This window comes from Phyllostomus discolor, chromosome 2 (genome assembly GCF_004126475.2).
Source record: "Phyllostomus discolor isolate MPI-MPIP mPhyDis1 chromosome 2, mPhyDis1.pri.v3, whole genome shotgun sequence".
NCBI classification, from domain to species: domain Eukaryota; kingdom Metazoa; phylum Chordata; class Mammalia; order Chiroptera; family Phyllostomidae; genus Phyllostomus; species Phyllostomus discolor.
The window spans coordinates 2,005,288-2,020,009 of NC_040904.2; the positions used below are offsets into that span (position 1 = coordinate 2,005,288).

Genomic DNA, 14,722 nt, shown 5'->3' on the forward strand with positions numbered 1-14,722 from the left:
CGCGGCCCCGCCCCCCCGGCCGGGCCGGACGCCGGGGCGTGGGCAAAAGTGGAACCTGGGGGCCACGCCCCGCCGGCTCCCGGAAGCGCTGTGGCGCTGGGCGGGCCGGGGTGTCGCGACACCAAGGGGACTTGGGGGCGTATGCCCGCTGCCCCCAGCGCCCTCGGGGCTCCCCGCGCGGGCATGGCGCGCAGCCTCCGGAGCTGGCTAGGCAGCTGCCTCCTGGTGTCAGGTAAGGCCCCGCGACGAAGGGTCCCGGCCGGGCGGTCCCGGTGCGCAGGCTCCTCCTCTGCAGGGCTGGCCACCTGCTCGGGCCCGGATCCGCCGGGGCGTCCCGACGGGCGCGCCTGGGAACCCGAGGGGAGTGCGACGTCGGGCAGCGAAGACCCCAACCCCCCCCCCCCCCGAGCGCACCCCGTGGGCCCCCTGGAAGGAACCGGTGCCCGGTAGGCCGCCGGGGCCTCCCACTCAGCGCTCAGCACCCCAGCATCTGAATTCTTCCGCCTCAACTCCAAGTCTGTGGCTTGAGAGTTCTAAAGCCCAGGAGTCCTTCCCTGCCACTGTGGAAGGGCAGAAAGTCCTCCTCCCCGGCTGGCAGAGCCACACACCTGGCCCCAGAACTGCAGGGGGACACACTGCCTACTTGATCGTAAATGGGGCCATGGGAGAACGGAAGCCCCGATGGCGAGTAGGTGACAGATTCCAGGGGGCAGAGTCACAAGGGACTGGGGGTTAGGGGTGCAGGGCTGTGCTGGGAGCCATCTGTCCAGGGGTGGAGGACAGCTCTGAGGCCTGTCCCCACGTCCCTCTGCCTGGTCTCGTGGGAGAGTACAGGGGGTGGGGGAGGTCATTCCACCTTAGGGCTCAGGAGCTGGCACCTGACGTAGGTCCAGGCGTTCTCTTGAGCCTGCAGAGGTCCTGACCTTCTGACCATCCATCAGGTCCGGGCCGCTGTCATCTGCAGCTCTGGGGGGTGGCTGGTGGTCTGGGGGAGGCAGAAAGTGAGGTGACCCCTAGACCCGGGATTTGAAAGTGACTGTGAGGGCAGCTGTGAGGACCCTCCTCCAAACCCCCTGCCCCCGTGCAGGCGGCCACGGACCCTCCATCCTCTCTGACGGACGCCTCCCGGCTGCCAGGCATGCTCCCCGGGCGCTCTCCTTCCCTCAGCTGCTTCCGATCGGGCTCTCCCACCTCGGCCAGGACCAAATTCACGGCCAGACCCTCTCCTCTCCTTCCCTGCACCCCCCCACCCCCCCAGGGGGACACCAGCAGCCCCTGGCACGGGCTCCAGCCTCAGGCCCCTGGCTCAGACCCCCATCTCCGCCAGCCGAGCGGTGCTGGGCCCGGGACGGTTTCTCATGCACGTCCCTCTTCCTTTGCACGTGTTCGACCTTTTCTACCGACGCGTCCGAACATGGCTTCCATCTCCAGCCCAGATCTGCCCGCAGTGCCTGGGACCCGGTCGTCTCGCTGTCCCTGCCATGGCCCACGGTCACCCCCCGCCTGACGTGGCTAAAATGGGACCCTCGCTCTCCCCGCCCCCGTCCCCGCCTGACGGCCTCAGGTGCCCAGGCCAGGCGTGGAGGTCAGGTTCTGCTTCTCCACAGCAAGTGTGTCCGAAAGCCCAGGGGGCACGCCCCCGGGCCCAGCGTGTCTGCCCGCCACCTGCCCACCCTCACACCTTTCCGTCCCCGCCCGCGTGCCCATTGGAGGACAAGGGGCCGTGGGAAACCCGAGTGTCGGATGTGGCCGTTTTCTCGGACGGCCTTTTTGAGGAAAAAAGCTGCAAATGTCGTTCCCTTTCTTTTCACAGCATTAGGAATGGTCCCTCCTCCTGAAAACGTCAGAATGAATTCGGTTAATTTCAAGAACATTCTAGAGTGGGAGTCCCCTGCTTTCCCCGAAGGGAATCTGACTTTCACAGCGCAATACTTCAGGTGAGTCTGGGGCGTCCTGGGCAGGTAGGTGCCTGAGGCGGTGGCCGGGCCGGTCGCTGCGCAGGGCCGCAGGAGGGAGTTGGACTGCCGTCGCCCAGGCGACTGTGGCAGACCACGGGAGCCTCCCTGCTGGCCTTTTCCTTTCTGTCCGGGCAGCGCTATGAACACTCCGCGCTCTGGAAGGGGACGCGTGACATTCCTTTTACTTCGTCTTACGATGGCGCGAGGCTGGACCATCGCAGGGAAGGCGGGAGGTAGAGACCTTTTATCACCTGGGCGTGGAGGTCCCCGCACAGTGGTGACCTGTGACGAAGCAAACGTGTCAGTGTTTCTTTTGAGAAAACTGTTGCTGACACCAGCCCCCATTATTAGAGGGTGTTGCTAGAAGCCAGCCCTGCGAGGGAGGAAGCCATCCAAGGAAACGGAGGCCCCGTCAGCACGCCCCTCTCGCCCCCAGCCCCCTCTGGCAGAGCGCAAGGCTCGCCCCTGTGCCGTGGGTGCCGGAGTTTGCGTGGTGCGTGCCCGGTGCCGCCCTGCCTGCGTCCTGAGGGTGAACGTAAGGGGAGAAGCTCTGTTTCCTGGAAACATCGGGGACTCACGAAGGGAGGGAGGGTGCCTGGACCTCCCGGGGCCTGTCCTGCCTGGTGGGGTCTCTCTGTGCCGGCCCGCCCTCAGCAGCCTGCCGCCGCACGCCATAGGCTGGACAGCAGGTGACACACCTTTATGCCAGGTGCAGACGGCAGCAGGCCACTTGCTTCCAGTGTGACTCACGTGCAGAGGCAGGTAGTCCCTGCGGGGGGCAGGAGGAAGCGTGGGGCCCGGAGTCCCTCCACCCCACGCCCTGCTCATGCACCTGGCACTGCACAGCCGTGGCCAAGGCCCGCTGAGTCCGGGAAGAAGCGGAGAGCTGAATGTTTTTCACGGTTTAGCTTGAGAGAATTCTGAGCTAACAGAACGTTTCAACACTTCCAGTACAATACAAAGAACGCCCTGATAACCTACATCCAGATTCACCGTCTGGGGGGTTCGCCACGTGTTCCCCTGTCTCCCACCGCGTGCCCGTTGCCCCTTCACAGTTCACTGTGTGTCTCCCGCGAGCGAGGGCAGTCTGTGCAGCTGCGCAGCCACCCACGGGTGCGCGGGTCGCGCCGACACAGTCCTCTCGCCCGCTCACGGCCCGGTCCGCTTCTGGGCACCTGCCCCAGCCTGAGGGGGCGCCGTTCTGCGGCGGGGTTTTCCCCGCCCGAGGTGTTTCCAGCGCTGACTGCCCTTGTCACATCGCCTCTGTCCCCCCTCAGTCGCCTGGCCATAGAGATGTCACTTCCCTCCCTCTGTCCCCACCCCCCGAGGGGCAGCTAAGCTTTGCTTAGACTCACACTGGACGGTTGCATTGGGCAGGGGTGCCGGAGGAGGGGCACCTCAGAGCACACCATAGCATGTGCGTGGTTTTATGAATAAGTAAATGTGTGTGTGTTTCCATTAATCCTCACTTGAGGACGTGCGTGCTGATTTTAGGGAGAGGGGGAGGGAGGGAAAGAGGGGGAGAGAACCATCCAAGTGAGAGAAACACCTACTGGTCGTCTCTCACAGGCTCCCTGACTGGGGACCAAACCCTCAAAGCAGGCATGCACCCTGCCCAGGAATTGAACCCGTGACCTTTCGGTTCGCAGGGCAATGCTCCAACCCACTGAGCCACACCGACCAGGGCTGTATTCGTGATTTCCTTATGGAAACATCTGAAAAACGTTACATGTAAATATGGGGAGCGATCATATTGCCTATTTCATGGGGAGGAAGATATTCTGGATGTGATAAAACCACTCGTAAAAGACCGTTACGTGGAAGAGCTGTGGAAGTGCTCTGCGTTCCAGCCCACGGGCGCATGTGTTTGCGTGAAGCGGGGGGGCCCCCGGGAGGAGCCCCGCTCAGGGGGCGGGGCCCTGGAATTTGCAGACGGTGGGACGTGAGGCGGCCACAGGGCTGGCTGATGGGCGCGAGGCCTGCAGTGCAGTGAGTGGAAGACCCGGGTTGCAGGCACCCGTGAGCCCACTCCGCTCTACCTGCTCTTCGCAAGGGGTCGTCCCGGGTCTCACCCGGCCCCCGGTCGGGCGTGTGTACTGCCCGGAGCCGCAGGCTCTCCGTCAGGCCGACCCGAGTTCCGTTGGCCAAGCTTCTAGGGTCGTCCACGCCTGCGTGTCATCTGCAAAATCGGGGGATGACACTGATAACACGGGGCGCCACGCCTGACACCAGCTGCTCCACCGTGTGAGCCATCGGTGTTTGTGTCAGCGCCTTCCTTGTCACCTCTGAGCTCAGCCGCAAGGGCTGTGGCGCGGCCACAGGACGTTGTGCCGGGGAACGAGCCGGACAAAGTCCTCGCTGTCGGCAGGACAAGAGCCTGGCTCTTCGGGGCTCAGGGGGAGCGATCCCACCTGCGGAGGCTGCGGGTGGTCAGGTCGCAGGCAGCTGCCGGGTGTCCAGACTCCCCTTTGCTTCTTCCCCTTCGAGCCCCGCCCTCCCTCCCTCCCTCCCTCCCGTGCCTGGTGTCAGGGCTGGAGGTCCACGCATTGTGTCCCGTTTTCCCAGCGTGACGGCAGCGACTCTGGTCACGTATAGGGCGTTATTCCAAGTCGTTGTCGTCGAGTCGGGGCCGCTGACCTGGGTCTGCCGATACTGCGCAAGCCGCGTCCCGCGGTCTCAGACGCACAGGAGCGGGGCAGCGAGCTGCCTTCGTCCAGGCCAAGGGCATCGGCTCCTCCCCCCCTTTCTGGAGAGACACGTGCGCACGGGGGTGGGTGGGAGCGTCTCGGAGAAGTTCTGTTGTGAAGACGGACCCCGCTCCACACTCACCCCAAATCCCTGGGCGGTGGAATGGCCTGGTTTCGAACCGTCTCAAGGATCCTGAGGTCCCGTGGGGCACGGGCTGTAAAACGCTCGTGGAGGGTGCGTCCTGGTCGTCACAGCGGGAGACGAAGCGTCTGCACTGCTTCTCCCTCCCAACCCCCCCCCACTCCCCCCGCCCCCGCAGCGGGGCGCGCGGCCCCAGGGCCGGAAGGGCAGCTCTGATGGTTTCCTCTTGCCGGCTTGGCAGTTACAGGAAATTCCAGGACGTGTGCACCGGCACCGCCCTGACCCAGTGTGACTTCTCCCGGCTTTCCAAGTACGGCAACCACACCTTGAGAGTCAGGGCGGAACGGGCGGACGAGCACTCCCAGTGGGTGACCCTCATCTTCTGCCCCGTGGACGACAGTAAGTCCCCATGTTTTCCGTCCCCTGTGGTGGCCTCCCCGGGCCTCGGTGCTCCCCTCGGGCTGGGCCGCCAGTGGGAGGTCACCGAGTGCCCGCCCGCCTGCCAAGGGGAGGATGGGCTTGTGCGGGGCGCTGAGGGAACCTGCAACAGAGGGGGTGTGGCCCTCGAGAAGTTCTCGGGGTGTGGCGGATCCCGGCCGGCAGCGTCCATCGCTGCTGCGGATGCTCGTCGAAGCACGAGAAAAACATGCACGTGGACAACCGAGTCCTGTGGGGGGATAGGGACGGAACGGCCACTCTCTCTAGGGGAGAGTGCCCCGTTTTCCCGCCCGAGCAGGCTTTTGTTAAGAACACAGACACCGTTTGTGGATTACAGCCGGGCAGGGAAGACCAAAAGGAATAGGTAGCTTTCAAAGAGACTGACAGAACTCCCACTGGGATTCTGGGCTGAGATTTTGGGGTTTTATCACTTAAGGAGACTACAGGATCTAAAAGGCTAGTTTTGTTTCCTGCCTGTGCCTTCATATTCTAATTCGAGAGCATCCTCCAGCAAGCAGATCTCACAGGCTCTTACATATTCTATGTCTCAGGCTCGATTACTCCAGGGGTCCGCCGACTCTGGTCTGGGCTGCACCGCCCCTGCTATTTCCACATGCCTGAGTCGGGCAGAGGAGACAAAGGCAGCTGAGACTTGGATTTCTCACAACTAAGAACAAGGACTCAGGCTTTGACAAAGCCGAGGGGACAGGGGTTGATGTCCAACACCCCTTCATTTCCACAGCCCCCTGAGTCTCTTCCCTGAGGGCATTCCCACATGATCACGTCTGAGGTTCATTCTCTTTCCTAGAGAATTGTTCCCCGTCATCAACTGCCGATCATGCACAGGGAAATAAGTTTTGTCTCCGTAGTGTCTCCTGGTCCGGAGGTCTCTCACTCAGCCTTAGCCACAGGGGGTTACAGCTTCCTGAGACCAGGCAGGGCGGACCCCAGCAGTGGGGGAGACAGGACGGTCAGGGAGTGAGGGAGTTAAATGTAAATGTAATACCTGTAGTGCCGCGGGGGGAGCAACAGTTGGGGCCAGCGCCGTGAAACAGGAGGTCTGGAATGGCCCATGTATGGCCTGGTGCCGGTCAGCCACAGGGCTGCCCTCTGGGAAACGCATCAATGGTGGGTCACCACACGCGTGCAACATCTCGGGCGCTTTGGCAGACGCGGCTGGGACAGGCTACCGCTCACCCACCCGGGCCATGAGCTCCAGCCCAGTTGCCCCCAGGCCACAGGCCCGCACACAGCCCATCTGTGGGTCAAAGGGCAGAGCGCTCCAGTAGGCTGACTGGTTGGCCCGGTCACGGAAAATAAACGCTGACGTTTTTTTTGTTTGTTTTTTTGTTTTGTTTTGTTTTGTTTTAAAGGGTTATGAGTACTGTTTTTTTAAAGATTTTATTTATTTATTGTTAGAGAGGGAAGGGAGGGAGTGAGAGAGAGAGAAACATCAATGTGCGGTTGCTGGGGGCTGTGGCCTGCAACCCAGGCATGTGCCCTGACTGGGAATCGAACCTGCGACACTTTGGTTCCCAGCCCACGCTCAATCCACTGAGCTATGCCAGCCGGGGAATGCCGACCTGTTTGAAATGTGATTTCTGATCGCCGTTTTGCTTTGTTCCCGCATTTGCAGCCGCGATCGGACCTCCCCGGGTACACGTAGGGGTGGTCGCCAACTCGTTACAAGTGCGGTTCTCGGCCCCCGGGATTGAGATGGAGCCCGGAACCTGGACCATGAGGACCTTCTACGACTCGTGGGTTTACCACGTGCAGTACTGGAAGAACGGCTCCGACGACACGGTGAGCGGCGGTGAGCCGGGCAGGCCCTGCGCTCTCAGGCGCAGCTGCCCGCCCTCTGCTCAGGGGCGGGTCCGAGGCCGTGACCGTGGAGGGAGGGGGTCGGGGGGCCCCATAGTCAGGGTCTCGAAAGGCGGTGGCAGCTGAGGGTCCAGAGGACCCAAGGCCTGGTCTTCTGAGTGCCCGAACCCCCCCCCCCCCCCCCCCCCCCCCCGTCTGAAGGCTGGTCGGTGGCCCTGACTCACGCCTCCCCCCAGGCCCCGAGGGGACACGAGCAGAGCACACGTCCAGGGAGGGTCCCGTGTCGGGTCGCGCAGGCCCGTCTTCCTGAGAAGGGAAGTCGCGGGAGGAGGCAGAGCTGACTCAGCAAGCGAGTGCCGGGAGCTGGGAACCCGCTGAGTGAGGCGAGCGGTGGAGAGACTGCGGTTTCCTGGCAGCAGCCCTAAGCCCCGCCCCCACCCGGCAGGACAGTCAGCTCCACCGTCAGGCAGCCCCTCCCCCGGATGCTGGGTGACCCGCGTGTCCTTCTACCTGTCGGGGCCACTTTCCCGCGTTGCTCTCCTCCTTGTCGGGGTTCAGCTCCTGTAAACACGGGGGCTGGGCATGCAGAGACCCCCCGGGACGCGGCCTCGGCCACTGTGCCTGGCCTCGCTTTGCTTCCTCGTGTCTGCAAAATGGGCTAATAACCCGCTTCCTGAGTAAACCGGGGGTGGGGGGGGAGGGGGCGGCCTGCTTCACGGGCCTGCTGGGGAGGTCGAGGACATCGTGAGAAAACAGACTCACCGCATGGCCCAGTGCGCACGGCCGGCAGCCGAGGCCCCGGCCCGGGCCCCGTGCGGACGTGGGCAGGCCGTTGTCATTGGTCTCCCCCGGACAGGCCCTGTTCTTATGCTCAGTGCGTGGAGCCGAGTGTCCCTGGTGGCCACGCCTGACTCGCACGGGTGTTATGTACGTGGCGTTGCGTCTTTGTTACCTCCTCCACGTCAGAACGCTGACTTTCGTCACCTGCTCCTCAAGCGTTTTGGAGGAAACGGTCACCCACGGGCACTGTCGCAGGACGACGCGGTTAAATCCGCGCACACACACTGCAGAGCCCCCACAGGATCTCAGGCTCACTCCCCCGCCCACCGCCCCGGAAAATGCGCCATGGAATGATGCCAGATGTCCGCCTCCTTCGCAGACCCGGCGGGGCGGCCCGTAGTCCGGCCCCCGGGAGAAGTGCGTCTGGAAAGCAACACAGAATGATACGCCTTATGGGGGCTCATCAGATGGGGGAGTCTCCGCTCAGCTCTGAGGGGCGGAGCTGAGACGGGGCTCACCTGCTCGGAGAGTGTGCGGTGGACTCTGACTCGGGGCTGGAGTCCATGCCAGCGGCCCGAGGGCCTCCGAGAGTCTGCTGAGCTTCTTCTCTCGAACACGCCCACAGGCCTCACGCATCTGCTCGCCTGTCCGCCCCACTCCTGGGCCTTTGGGGTGCCGTGCCTGCGGTGTCGCGAAGACCGGTTTACATGGGCAATCGGCTGAATGTTTGGGCCCCCCACCCACGTGTTGACACGTGATCCCAAATGAGATGGTCCCAGGAGGGCAAGGGTGAGGCCACAAAGGCCGAGCCCCCGTGACGGAGGGTCCTGCGTGTAGGAAGGAGACCTGGTCGCGTGAGGGCTCATCGAGGACACGGGAAGGGGCCCTGGGCAGACCTGGGTCTCGGACATCCAGCCTTCTGGTTCCGAAGCCACCCGGTCTGGGGTGTCGCGCTGCAGCCGCCGGAGAGGGCTGGGACAACGTGGTTCTGTCTCAGACGCCAAGGCTCCCTTCCGAGTGGACGCCTGCCGGGTTAGGGCCTAAACTCGCAGCGGAAAAGGCTTCCAGGAATCCTGCCGCTTCCCGAGGGGGGGAGGCGAGAAGATCGCACTGGAAGCACGGGGCGGCTGGGCAGAGCAGGAGTGAGCAAGCTGGCACCTCTGGGCGGCCTCCCCCCGCCCGCCACCTCCGGCCGCTCTGCAGGGGGGGCCTGCGGAGAGAGCGCCGGCAGGTTCCTCGAGTTCAAGTTCCTGGAAGTGCAAGACGGGAGTCTGGGGGGCCTTTTTGTTTCTCGTCATCGGAAGGCGTGCAGCGCTCGCCCGCAGCGAATTTAGCTCCTCGCACGAGACAGGGGTGTCGGCCAGCGGGCAACAGACCCCGTCCCCAGAGAGCAACAGCCAGTCGCCGAAGGGCGGAGGCGTCTCTGTTCGCTCCGTATGGAAGGTGCTCTTCCTGCAACAGACTGTACGTGGGACTCTCCCGTAAGGGCGTCCCCCTCCCCCCACTTGAAGGAGACCCAAGTGGGGGATGCTCCCGGTTCCCTGTATCCCACCGGAAACGACTCTGGATTCTCACGTTCGGGAATCCATCATCAGCCGTGACATCTTACGTTCAGACGAAGGGGAGCGGGGAGCCTCCGCCCCCGGGCAGGTGTGGCGTGTGCCCTCGGGGTGAGGTGGCCGCTGGAGGAGGGCAGCCCGGGTGCCCAAGGGGAGGAGAGATCCGGGGGGAGCCCAGGCAGCCTGTGACAGAGACACGCACCTGCCTTGGCGAGGAGGTGACAGCGAGTCTCACAGTAGACGACCAGCCAGCGGGTCGGTCGCTCGGGCTGCTGCCCCAGAACGCCGCAGACCGGTCCCCCGGGATCCGGAGCGTGTCGGGTCCAGGTTCTGGGGGCCGAGAGGCCGAGACCAGGGGGTGGCGGGGCCGTGCCCGGGGGCTGGGGGCCTCTGCCCCAGGCCCCCCTCCCAGCTCCCGGGCCCGTGGGAGCAACGCCCGGACCGCTGCCCCGTCGTCTCCCTGTGCGTCTGTGTCAAAGCTCTTCTTCCCATAAGGACGCCTGACAGGTGGGGGCGGGGGCGGGGGGGGGCAGGGATTCAATGCACGCAACCAGAGCATCTCTTTAAAAGAGGAATGGGGCGGCTTGCATGCCCTGTAACCTGGGGAGCGCGGGGAAGGAGCTGTTTGTGAGGGCCACAGCCAGCCCCCGCCCGCCCCTCGGAGCGGACACAGACACGACCCGGGAGACGGCAGTGGGCTCCCTCGTCCTCCCCCCACCCCGAGCCCGACATCCAGGTGCAGTTGGAAAGCGTGTGGGGGGGGGGGGGGACAACGATGTCCCTCCACTGCGGAGCCGGGCCCTTACTTTGGTCTCCGTCCCCAGCACACAGTGGCTTGTCAGCGTGACTTCGAGGTCCTGCGGAGCCTGGAGCCCCTGACCACGTACTGCGTCCGTGTCCAAGGGTTTCTCCGCGACCAGAACAAGTCCGGGGAGTGGAGCGAGCCCGTGTGCCAGCAGACCTCCGGTGCCGGTGAGTCGGGGTGGGGCCGCGGCCCCACTCGGGCGCAGCAAGAGGCTTCCCGGGCCCCGGCGCCTGCGAGGAGGCTCGGGAGGCTGCCCAGAGGTCGCCCGTCCAGCTCGGACCCCCGCCCAGGGCGGCCCTGACCGACAGGCCTCGTGCCGGGCAGAGAGGCAGCGCACTGGCTCTTGGTGTGAAGGGACGGACGGATGGACGCCTCCCGTCCGGGACGCTGAGGCCGGCCTCCACTCAGCCTGTCCTCCCAGGCCCCCTGAGCCAAGTCCCGTCCGCCCCCCAAGACCACCAGCAGAGGCTCCTGTCTCCAGCTCCTTCGGACACGTGACGGGAAGGGGGGGCGGGTTCCGGAACCCGGTCACTCCAGCAGGCGAGGCTGGTGTCGGGGGTGATCGTGACGTGGGTGTCAGGAGCTCAGCACGAGACCCGCAGGGAGCCTCCACGGTGGTGGTTTCTTAAGGAACACGGGAGGGAGGGCGGGTGGGTGGCGGGTCCCCGTAGGCCTGGACCCTGAGCGTATTCCCGCTCAGACACTGCACAGGTGCGGCCAGGGTGACAAACTCGTGGCCAGCTGTCTGCCCACCCAGGCCTTGTGTCACCCAAAGGCCGTGTCAGAGGCTCAGCCCGCCCAGGCCGCGGGAGGGTGAGGGCAGGCATGTCCCTCCCGGCTGTTTCACTTACTGGCCCTTCCGGGAGCAAGGCCCGGAGCTGGGGCCAGGGAAACGCAGGGGGGGGTGACAGAGAACTCCCCCCAGAGAGGCCCTGGCCATCCTAGCCTCTTCGCCGGCCGTGTGCCGGGCACATCCCAGGAACTGCCCTGCTGTGGTCACCTTGATTCATGGTTCCTGTGCAGCCGGCTCCTCCCAAGTGCTGGCCCTGTCGCTGGACTCAGTCCCCCGCCCCCCCGAGTTCGCTTCGTCTCGCCCCCCCCCGATCGGCCGGGGGAGCTCCGGACCCCTCACCCGTGGGCCCAGGCTGCTCCCGTCCCAGGACACCCCTCCCCTCCCACCTGCTGGCCTCCCACCTGTGCTTCCGTATGCGGGGCGCTGCTCCGGAAGCCGCCGTGTTTCCTTGTCCCCACCTGGTGGGAGGGGCGCGGGCGCATACCCACTGAAGCCGACACCCGTGTCGAGAGCAGCATTGCGCACCTGGGCTCCGCATTCTGGGGTCGCTCCCAAGATGAGAGCCCCGAGGCCCCGAGTGCGCGGCCAGAACAGCGTCTCCCCCTCGGGGAGGCCGCCCTACGCCCTGCGGACCAGCATGCTGAGCACGGTGGCCCCTTCCTCGCCTTTCTGGAGGATTAGCAGCGCCAGCCCATACCGTGCCGTGATTCACCAGCAAGGAACTCAGTCCAGAAAAGAAAAGGCAGCTACTTAGAGCAAATTTCTTTTTTTTTAGGTGTTTTTTGTTGAAGATTTTATGTATTTATGTATTTGTTTGTAGAGCGAGGGGGAGGGAGGGAGAAAGAGAGGAAGAGGAACCTCAGTCGGGTGCCTCTCGCCCACCCCCTTCCGGGAATCTGGCCCAAAACCCAGGCACGTGCCCTGACCGGGAATTGAACCGCTGACCTTTCAGTCCGCAGGCCGGTGCTCAGTCCGCTGCGGCCCGCCAGCCAGCCCTCGGGGCCGATTTCTTTTTGGTGCCCTAACGTCGTTATTTTTAGTTACCGCCCTCACCTCTTTCGAGGGTGTGTGAATGGCCCCTTGATCATTCCCTCCGGAAAGCCTGTGCTTTTTCTGCCGACCAGCCTCGGCCTCCCAGGCTGCGTGCGGTTCCCGTACCTTCTTGGCTGTTGGTTTCCGCCCTCTTCTCTCGTGAGCACGCGGGTCACGGCCCGAGCCAGGGGTCTCCCTGTCCCCAGCACGACCTGCAGCGTGGTCCAAGCCGCTCTGCCCTCCCCCACAGCTGGTTTCTCGGGAGACTGCAAAGCCTCGTGGGAAGTGAAAGGTCTTGCTGTCTCTCTGGAGGGGACTCTGCTCGCCCTCCTTCCTCCTGCCGTCCCTCCTCCCCCAGTCTGGGCCGAGGTCCAAGGTCAGTGGCTGCATGGACCCGCCTGAGCCCCCTTCCGCGGCGAGAGCTGGCGGAGCCTCTCGGCAGCGGCTGTAAGCAGCAGAAGCCTCCGGTGTGCGCGCCACGTGTGAGCTGGGCCCTCGGACCCTCTCTGCACTTCTCTCCCTCACCGTGTTGCTCTCAGGAGCCCCCTGTGCTTGGACCCGGGCTCCCCCCTGTGCCCCGTCCTGCGCGGTGCACTGCAGCCCCTGATGTGGGAACCGTCCCTCTCCCCTGTCCACGCCCGCCGGCCATTCTCCCAGACTCTTGAGAACAGGCCGGTTGTCCCCGGTCCCGTCCTCCCCACCCGTGAACTCCAGCACAGCGTGACATGGGGCGAGTCGTAACCTGCTGGAGGCTGGGGGCGAGGGCTCAGCGGCGCCCAGCACGGAGCGCGGCCTCAGTGCGTGTCGAACGCCACCACTGTCACCGATCACGACAGTGTTGAAGCCCATTTTAGGGATTCCCAAGGTTTATGTCACTAAACTCGGTGTGAGCCGTACAGGGTGACCAGACAGGGCAGTTTCTCAAATATCTTGGGGGCTGGAGGTGATCCCCCATTCCCGGACGAAAACCAAACGTTTCGTAGGAGGAAAGGAAAAGTAGGTCCCGTTGAAAACCGGCTTCTGCCAGACATCCTTGTAGGGCTGTCTGCACACGGTCGTCTCGTTCCGACCTCACGACCCGTGTGCGGGAGAGCTTCGCGAGGGTCTTCCCTCCTGCAGAGAGGAGCGGGGAGGCGAGGGGCGGGGGGCGACCTGCCCAGAGTGGCTCAGCTGGTGAGCGAGGGAGGGCCGGCCGGGCTGAGCGCAGGCGGGCTGTGCCGGGGACGCCCACCCGCAGGTTGATCTGGGGGGTGTGCCAGGGCGCGGCATCCCTGTGGATAAAACGGAGGGGCCGGGTGCCGGCAGTGCAGCTGGCTGCGACCGACAAGGTCAAGAGCTTTGCGGGGAGGCTGTTGGTGAAGAGGCTCTCCCCCGAGGCTGTCCCCGACGGGGCTCCCTCCCGCGCCAGCCACCGGGCCGGGAGGGAGATCGGGGAGGGTGGGGCTCGTCTGAAGTGCTAGGTCCTGCCAGTGAGGGGGGGGGGCCTGTTCCCAGACCCCCCTGCACCCAGGTGGGGAGGACAGTGCTGCGAGGCCACGGCCGGACAAGGACAGGACGCTGACACGTGCTTCTCCCCGCAGAAGCGGCCCCCTCCTGGATCGTGGTGGCCGCCGTGCTGGGCGCCGCGGTGTGCGCCACCTGCCTGGTGCTGCTGGGCTGCTCCGCCCTGCTGTGGTGCGTCTACAGGAAGACCAGGCGGGTCTTCTCCCGGGGGAACGCGCTCCCGCAGCACCTGAAGGAGGTAGGTGTGGGGGGGGGGGGGGAGGGGACACTGTGATCAACCGACCTCGTGGAGCCCCACGTGGACCCCTCGCCAGCCCGGGACAAGACGCGGGGGGATGTAGTGATGACCCACCTTCTCTCTCTCCCTCCCTCCCTCCCTCCTGCAGTTTCTGAGCCAGCCCCACCGCCACAGGCTTCTGTTCGCCTCCTTCCCGTGCCCGGACGACAGCGAAGTCTTCGACAAACTGAGTGTCGTCGCCGAGCTCCCCAGGGGCGGCGGCGGCAGCGGGCAGGATGCGGTGGGGGACACCGGCAGCCTCGGGCCGCCGGCGGGGTGGGACCCGCCCACCACCTAGCCCCCCGAGGAGCGGGCACGTCCTACGTCTCGCAGCCGCCTCGGAGGGCGGTCGGAGCGGCCGTTGGGGGCCCGGACGCCGCGAGCCAGGCCCAGCCTGGACCTCCGGGACCCGGGACCACGTCCGGGCAGCCCCGGGAGCTGGTCTGAAAGGCTCGCTTGGCGGAAGGACTCCCCGTCCTGGGACCGGCCGCCTGGTGAAGGCCTCGCCCACCAAGGCTGTCGTCTCAGCCTGTTGGGCTTGCCGCCCGGAGGAAGGGACACGTTGTGACTGTGAGAACTGAACACGCTCACGGCGGGGAGTGAAGACAGGTGCTAGGACGTCACTCCGGACGGCCGCACCGCGACCCCAGGGACCGCGCCGTGCGGAGGGCCGGCTGCGGGTCCCGGGGCCTCGTCTCTCACCCTGTGGGTGCCCCGCATGCAGCACTGACCTCCATTAAAGTTCCCCTCCCTGCCCACGTGTGTTCGTGACGGTGCGTTTGCCCGGTGGGGGTCCTGCAGCCCCTGCCCGGGGTCTGTCAGCGGAGAGCCGGCGGGGGCGGGGCCTGGCCACACCGGGTTGGGGGGCGGTGCGCTCCCGGGGCAGGAAGGTGGGAGAGCAGAGGGGCCCCAGGCTCTGAACTCCAC

General features: G+C 65.2%; 1 protein-coding gene across 1 annotated transcript; it reads left to right on the forward strand.

The window, feature by feature from the left end:
* IL10RB (interleukin 10 receptor subunit beta) lies at positions 1 to 14,451 on the forward strand. The gene is made up of 7 exons (XM_028503967.2): positions 1 to 232; positions 1,814 to 1,937; positions 5,029 to 5,186; positions 6,862 to 7,028; positions 10,210 to 10,357; positions 13,596 to 13,756; positions 13,905 to 14,451. The coding sequence occupies exons 1-7, from the start codon at positions 142 to 144 to the stop codon at positions 14,091 to 14,093; spliced, it is 1,038 nt and encodes a 345-aa protein (XP_028359768.2). The 5' UTR covers positions 1 to 141; the 3' UTR covers positions 14,094 to 14,451.
* The last annotated feature ends 271 nt before the right edge of the window (positions 14,452 to 14,722 follow it).

Bases quoted from the DNA above. Each gene is read 5' to 3' on its own strand.
- IL10RB (XM_028503967.2), top strand. From the start codon at position 142: ATGCCCGCTGCCCCCAGCGCCCTCGGGGCTCCCCGCGCGGGCATGGCG. The intron at 233-1,813 runs GTAAGGCCCCGC...TTCTTTTCACAG, and splicing joins CAGCTGCCTCCTGGTGTCAG to CATTAGGAATGGTCCCTCCT. The intron at 10,358-13,595 runs GTGAGTCGGGGT...TTCTCCCCGCAG, and splicing joins CCAGCAGACCTCCGGTGCCG to AAGCGGCCCCCTCCTGGATC.